The 7,500-nt window shown below is 45.7% G+C and overlaps 1 protein-coding gene across 1 annotated transcript in view; it reads right to left on the bottom strand.

The window, feature by feature from the left end:
- LOC145417440 (ras-specific guanine nucleotide-releasing factor 2-like) overlaps positions 1-7,500 on the bottom strand; it is an 89,237-nt gene that overhangs the window by 4,107 nt on the left and 77,630 nt on the right. Inside the window, exons 19-26 of the mRNA XM_080286126.1 lie at positions 7,381-7,500; positions 5,451-5,705; positions 4,446-4,519; positions 3,768-3,993; positions 2,860-3,039; positions 1,990-2,087; positions 1,623-1,707; positions 1,011-1,139 (exon numbers count right to left, since the gene is read on the bottom strand). The exon at positions 7,381-7,500 is cut by the window's right edge and continues 119 nt beyond it. Coding sequence (XP_080142252.1) covers positions 1,011-1,139; positions 1,623-1,707; positions 1,990-2,087; positions 2,860-3,039; positions 3,768-3,993; positions 4,446-4,519; positions 5,451-5,705; positions 7,381-7,500 — 1,167 coding nt within the window. The remainder of the gene's footprint in view (positions 1-1,010; positions 1,140-1,622; positions 1,708-1,989; positions 2,088-2,859; positions 3,040-3,767; positions 3,994-4,445; positions 4,520-5,450; positions 5,706-7,380) is intronic.

The following is a 7,500-nucleotide window of genomic DNA, read 5'->3' as shown; positions in this document are numbered from 1 at the left end:
CGGATAATGAATGATGCCTGAGCAGGTGCATTGCCACGGTGTAGCATCCAGGTTAGGCTTGTCCACACCTCAGGCCTCTTCCTTCACACTGCCCTCCCTCAAACGCTTCAAGACGTCCAAGTGAAACTATTGACTGTCTGACCACGTGGAACAAAATCATGATGAACGACGCCCTTCCATTAAAAAAAAAAAAAAAAAGACGATCAACTTCACCTTTACATTTGAGCGACCCAGACGTGCTTTTTTGGGTGGCAGTGATGATATTCCAGCCCACCGCCTTTTTATTTCGACATCGTAGCCGTACACCCACTTCTCATCACCTGCTACGACATTTTTCAGAAGTCTTCATCAACATTCGAACAATCAAACAGCTCCTGACTGACTGTGACACGGTTCTCTTTTTGCTCATCTGTCAGCAGAGGCGGCACAAATTTCGCGGCAACACGATGCATCTTTATGTATTTATTTATTTATTTATTTTCACAGGACTTCACAGACCGTCAGGCGATAAATTTCACGGATCACAGTACGCAGTTTCTCAACGTGATCGTCGCCTCTTAACGTGGAAGGCCGTCCAGATTTGGTATCGTCTTCGGCGGATGTGCTTTCCAATTTGAACCGCTGGAACCATCCGTGACATGTCGTACCGCTCAAACAATCCTCCCCATAAGCCTGTTGCGACATCTGAAAAGTGTCTGTACAAGGTTTTCCCAATCTGAAATAGAATGTCACGAAAACACGTTGTTCTTTAAGGTCCTTCATTGTTCGACTTGCAACAAATCACTAAGTGCACTAAACACACGTTCACTCAAGCGCGTGACAAAATGACTTGGAGTGATACAGCCGATGTTAGACAAAAGCTCAAAATCGCCGCTACACAGGGCTCTTGTCACGATTACGTTAGGCTGGCTGGTTAGTGCGCTATTTGAAAAGTTCACTGTATTCTTTTGACGGATCAAACAATATCCCTCTCTATCGCAAGCGCGTGTGTAAAAAGCATGTGTACTCACCTGCAGGACGCCGTTGAAGTTATGCAGGCAGCGGCAAATGTCAGCCACGGCCACCCACTTCTCGATTATGGCTATCCGCGTCTGCATGTTCCCGCCACGAATCACCTCAGACGCAACCAGACGCGACATCTGTGGAGGGATGCACATTATTATTATTATTATTATTATTATTATTATATCTAGAGCCTTCAAACTTTGTCAGGTCAATCGCCCAGTTAACGACTTCTTCTGGCCTAATTTGATGGCAGTTCATCAGCCGAATTACCGGATATTATTCACTATGTAAAAAACGGATTCTGGAACGCTGCCTCAGAAACTGCTTAAGCTAGCAAACTGGACTTTTACTTTCTAGGTTGGTGACAGTCTTCTTTTACACACACACACACACACACACACACACACACACACACACACACACACACACACACACACAATACCCCGAGCGTGGCCTAATACAACGTGACATTCTTCCAACTTTTACACACACACACACACACACACACACACACACACACACACACACACACAATACCCCGAGCGTGGCCTAATACAACGTGACATTCTTCCAACTTTTACACACACACACACACACACACACACACACACACACACCTCGTTGAAGCGGCGTGTGATGAGGAGGATGTAGGGGGCCCTCTGCTGCTTGTCTGGTTTCATCCAAGCCGTCTTCAAGAATTCCCTGTGTGGCAAGAAGTATATCTAGAAAATGGCATATAAGCAAGTATACTCACTGTGGCAAAATAAATCACTAAATAACATACCCAAAGAACATTATATAAACAAATGACTCTATGGAAAAAATATGTTCATTCTTGAGGCCCCTAAGTGAATTTAAGTCGATTAGGAAAAGGATTTAAGAGTAAAGGGGGACCCGAAGCCTCTCCTGATCCGAAACACAATCGTCTCGAAGCAGCAGGAATGGAATAAATCGCGGGAAGGAAGGTGTTAGGGCTTTGCTTACTCGCTCCTGATGTTGACGAAGATCTGGTGGTCAATGTAGGTCATCTGCTCAGCCACCTCCAGGGCAGATAAGGTCTCGATGCTCTCCTTGCTTGGGGTCTGGCGAACGAACACAGAATTACCCAAACAAACACATATCTACTCACCAACACACAAATCTACACACCAACAAACTCACACATCTACTTAAAGGGTCGGATGGACAAACACACATATTTACCCCCCAAAACACACAAACTTACCCAAACAAACATACGTTTTTTCTCAAACAAACACACTTTTTTACTCAACAACAAACATATTATATCCCTCACCCTTGTCAATGTCACAGAAATTTTCCCTCCCCCTTTCTGAATATAGGAGGGACGATTTGTGTGTGTGTGTGTGTGTGTGTGTGTGTGTGTGTGTGTGTGTGTGTGTGTGTGTGTGTGTGTGTGTGTGTGTGTGTGTAAGAGGTGAAATAATAAAAGAAATGATGAGAGGGGAAAAAAGGAGAGAATAGGCAGTACGAGGTAGTGATGAGAAGGCAAGTAGTAAAGACAGAACCAGGAAGAGGAAGTGGTATTGGGAGGATAAACAGTGTACAGGAAGAAAACAGTGATGAGACAAAACACACACACACACACACACACACACACACACACACACACACACACAGGATATTGAGATTGATAAGAAGAGAGATAAACAGGAAAGAGGAGAGTTAAGAGGGTAAAGACTAAGAAAGGGAACTGCAACGGGAAGTAATTGAATGAAAGACCATACGCAAACACACACACACACACACACACACACACACACACACACACACACACTCTCTCTCTCTCTCTCTCTCTCTCTCTCTCTCTCTCTCTCTCTCTCGCTCTCTTACAGTGGGTGGGGCGAGGAGGGTCGAAAGCTCCATCTGGGCATTGGGCGGCTCTTCTTTGGTGAGGAGGCGGAGGAGTTGTGATGCGGCCTTGTGTTCCGCGGGAAGTAGTGTCGGGCAGCAAACCAGGTCATCAAGGAACTCTATGGTCAGATTTCGAAGCCGCTGGTCCGTATCGAAATCCTGTAGGGAGAGGGAGGTGAGAAAAGGAAAGGGAGAGAGGGCGGGAAGCAGTCCTGGATTGGTTGTTTACATTTCGTGGTCAGATTACATGTGGACGCTTGCTGTTCGTATTGGTAGCGATTCTGTGTGTGTGTGTGTGTGTGTGTGTGTGTGTGTGTGTGTGTGTGTGTGTGTGTGTGTGTGTGTGTGTGTGTGTGTGTGTGTGTGTGTTCTTACCTAATTGTTCTTACCTAATTGTATCTTAACAGGAATGAGTCAAGCTCGTACTGTCTCGTGTATTAAATCACTTTTATCATACATCTTAAATTTATGAATTGATTTGGCACACACTATTTCATTCGGCAGTGCATTCTACTGATCAATTGTCCTATTTGGGTAACTGAATTTCCTTACGTCTTTATCACCTCTCTTTTTATGTAGTTTTTTGCGGTGTCCTTTTGCTGATGCTTCCCCATAGGTTATATACTCATTTATGTCTATTTTCTCATTTCCTGAGATGCATTTATATAGCATAATCATGTCTCCTCTTTTCCTGCTTTCCTGTAGTGTTGGTAGATTCAGTTTTTTTTTAGTCTTTCTTTGTAGCTTAGATCCCTTAAGCTTGGTACCCATCTTGTGGCGGCCCTTTGTACTTTTTCAACCTTATCTATGTGTTTTTTTGAGACGTGTGTGTGTGTGTGTGTGTGTGTGTGTGTGTGTGTGTGTGTGTGTGTGTGTGTGTGTCCTACCTGCGAGTGCTTGGATACCCAGTGCCTGAGGACGTTAAGGACTCTCATGGTCGCTGCAGTAGATATGATGGACTCCTGGCGTGGCCTCTCCCTGAAGGAAGACCGACGCCCTTCGCCCCCCGCCCCAGGGAAGCGGCCCAGGGGAGGCGTCTTGGGCAGGTCACGGGGGTTACTTGAGCCTGCCGTGGCCACTGCGAAGGCTGCTGCTGCTGAGGCGCTGCTGCTCCTGAAGGGGGGTCACGAATCAGCAGGGATAAAAATGCAGACAACTATCATCATCATCGCCACCATCAGCATCATCATGGTCCTCATAATCATCACCATCATTATCATCGGCACCACCACCAGCATCGTCATGTTCGTCTTAATCATTATCATCATCATCTTAATCATCATCATCATCATCATCATCATCACAAAGCTGAGGTTGGGTAGATAAAAAAAAATAAAACAGAAAAACACGGAAATGGATGAACAACCAAAAGCGAGTCACTCTTACGTTCAAAGTCTACAATGAACAAACAGGTAAGGTACAATGAACAAACAGGTAAGGTACAATGAACAAACAGGTAAGGTACAATGAACAAACAGGTGAACCCCAGTGAACAAAAAGGTGAGATGCTGTGGCCAAGAAAGGTGGACGTGAAAGATCAAGCAAATTCTTATGAGCGACTTTACCTGCGCTGCGACTGTCTTGAGGAGGTGATGACGACGCCCACACGAGGCACGGAGTGAGAGGGAGAGTCAGGCACCTGGGGAGGTCACACAGGTACGTCGTGAGGTCAAAGGTCATAAATAAGGTCAGGTGTTTTATCAGTACACTAACAAGACAGGTGATATAGAATTTGAGAGAGGGACGCCTTCACGTGGTGGCACTGATATACCTGTGTAGATGTATAGTGAGGGATATGGTGAGTCAGTGTAGTATAGTGAGGGATATGGTGAGTCAGTGTAGTATAGTGAGGGATATGGTGAGTCAGTGTAGTATAGTGAGGGATATGGTGAGTCAGTGTAGTATAGTGAGGGGTGTGGTGAGTCAGTGTAGCATAATGAGGGGTATGGTGAGTCAGAGTTGTATAATGAGGGGTATGGTGACGGGTATAGTGAGTCAGTGTTGTACAGTGAGGGGTATGGTGATGGGTATTGTGAGTCAGTGTAGTGTAGTGACGGGTATGGTGAGGGATATGGTGAGTCAGTGTAGTATAGTGAGGGATATGGTGAGGGGTATTGTGAGTCAGTGTAGTATAGTGAGGGATATGGTGAGGGGTATTGTGAGTCAGTGTAGTATAGTGAGTCAGTGTAGTATAGTGAGGGATATGGTGAGGGGTATTGTGAGTCAGTGTAGTGTAGTGACGGGTATGGTGAGGGATATGGTCAGTCAGTGTAGTATAGTGAGGGATATGGTGAGGGGTATTGTGGGTCAGTGTAGTATAGTGAGGGATATGGTGAGGGGTATTGTGAGTCAGTGTAGTATAGTGAGGGATATGGTGAGGGGTATTGTGAGTCAGTGTAGTATAGTGAGGGGTATAGTGAGTCAGTGTAGTATGGTAAGGCGTATAGTGAGTCAGTGTAGTATAATGAGGGGTATGGTGAGTCAGCGTAGTATAGTGAGGAGTATGGTGAGTCAGTGTAATATAGTGTAGTAGTGTAATGTAGTGCAGTATAGTGCAGCACCATACACACCTGGAATGACGATCGTGGGGTGGCGGTATGGACACTGGAGCGAGGTGAGGCGAGGGCAGCGAGGGACGTGATGCCCGCGTCACTCTCGCAGCTGTGCCTCTTGCCGCCCTTCGCCCTCCCGCCCACCAGCAGGAGGTTGGAGGAGACGGTGCTATGGGAGCGACTGGACTGGCGGCGCCTGGCTCCCATGCCCACGGGGTCCACCTCATCCTCCGCCTCAGACCCGGAGGTGAGGGCTTCGAGTTTGTTCCACGCCTGGCAGGAAGTATGAGGAGAAGTACAGGAACGATGCACAAGGCTCCAAGTATGAGGAGAAATACAGGAACTGCCAGATACAAGGCTCCAAGTATGAGGAGAAGTACAGGAACTACCAGATACAAGGTTCCAAGTATGAGGAGAAATATAGGAACTGCCAGATACAAGGCTCCAAGTATGAGAAGAAGCACAGGAACTACCAGGTACAAGGCGGGAATGACCAGCCACCCCCGTCCCTGAGTTACATTAGGTGAGCAACAAATCCCAACCATCCCTCGAACTTAAAGCCACTGTACAAAACTGTAAAATATGAATAAATAAATAAATACATAACTAAATGAATCCCCACCACCACCACAGCCAGCACCATCATCATCGCCATCATCATCATCACCATCATTTTATTTCTCCTTCTTCGTCTTCATCATCATCATTATCATCATCATCATCATCTTCTTCATCTTCATATTCCTCTTCATCTTCTTCATGTTCTTCTTCTTCTTCTTCTTCTTCCTCTTCTTCTTCCACTTCCTCTTCCTCTTCTCATTCATCTTCTTCCTCTTCGTCTTCCTCTTCTTCTCCTTTGCCTTCTTTGTCATCTTCTTCTTCTTCTTCTTCCTCTTCTTCATCATCATCATCATCTTTTTCTCCTCCTCCTCCTCCTCCTTCAAATTATTTCTCCTACATACAAATGAGATGAAGAAGAATCCAGAAAGCAATAATAATACTAATACTAATAATAATACTAATAATAATAAATAAATAAATAAAATGAAAATACGCAAAGATGTCAGTTTTAAAAATGGAGAGTTAGTCACTGTGTCTGTTAATATCCTGAGACATGGAAAAAAAAAACAGTCACTGATTATTTGTGTGTGTGTGTGTGTGTGTGTGTGTGTGTGTGTGTGTGTGTGTGTGGCTCGTCGACATGTAGCTTCACTGTTACCGGTTTTTTCTTGAATAAAATCGGCCGATAGTGACCTGACTAACATAGTAGTGCACCATCGTATTGAAGTGAGGTGAAGTACGGTGAGGTGAAGTACAGTGAGGTGAAGTACAGTAAGGTGAAGTACTGTACAGTAAGGTGAAGTACAGTAAGGTGAAGTACAGTGAGGTGAAGTACAGTAAGGTGAAGTACAGTAAGGTGAAGTACAGTGAGGTGAAGTACAGTAAGGTGAAGTACAGTAAGGTGAAGTACAGTAAGGTGAAGTACAGTGAGGTGAAGTACAGTGAGATGAAGTACACGGTGAAGTACAGTGAGATGAAGTACACGGTGAAGTACAGTGAGGTGAAGTACAGTGAGGTGAAGTACAGTGAGGTGAAGTACAGTGAGGTGAAGTACAGTAAGGTGAAGTACAGTGAGGTGAAGTACAGTGAGGTGAAGTACAGTGAGGTGAAGTACAGTGAGGTGAAGTACAGTGAGGTGAAGCACAATAAGGTGAAGTACAGTGAGGTGAAGTACAGTGAGGTGAAGTACAGTGAGGTGAAGTACTGTGAGGTGAAGTACTGTGAGGTGAAGTACTGTGAGGTGAAGTACAGTGAGGTGAAGTACTGTGAGGTGAAGTACAGTGAGGTGAAGTACTGTGAGGTGAAGTACTGTGAGGTGAAGTACAGTCAGGTGAAGTACAGTCAGGTGAAGTACAGTCAGGTGAAGTACAGCAACGACCCATCTCACCTGCGGTCGTTCCTCCAGCGACGACATCCGCGGCGGCAGGGAGCGGCGCGGGCCAGGTGCGGTGCGTGGCGGCGAGGTGATGGCGTCCAGGATACGTGAGGACCGACGACTCCTGCTGGG

The sequence above is a fragment of the Coenobita brevimanus genome, chromosome 110 (genome assembly GCF_032717465.1).
Source record: "Coenobita brevimanus isolate Jiangsu-jjx chromosome 110, ASM3271746v2, whole genome shotgun sequence".
In the NCBI taxonomy this organism is placed as follows: Eukaryota; Metazoa; Arthropoda; class Malacostraca; order Decapoda; family Coenobitidae; genus Coenobita; species Coenobita brevimanus.
Note: the sequence above shows the minus strand (reverse complement) of the source record. Positions and strands in the feature narration are given on the sequence as shown.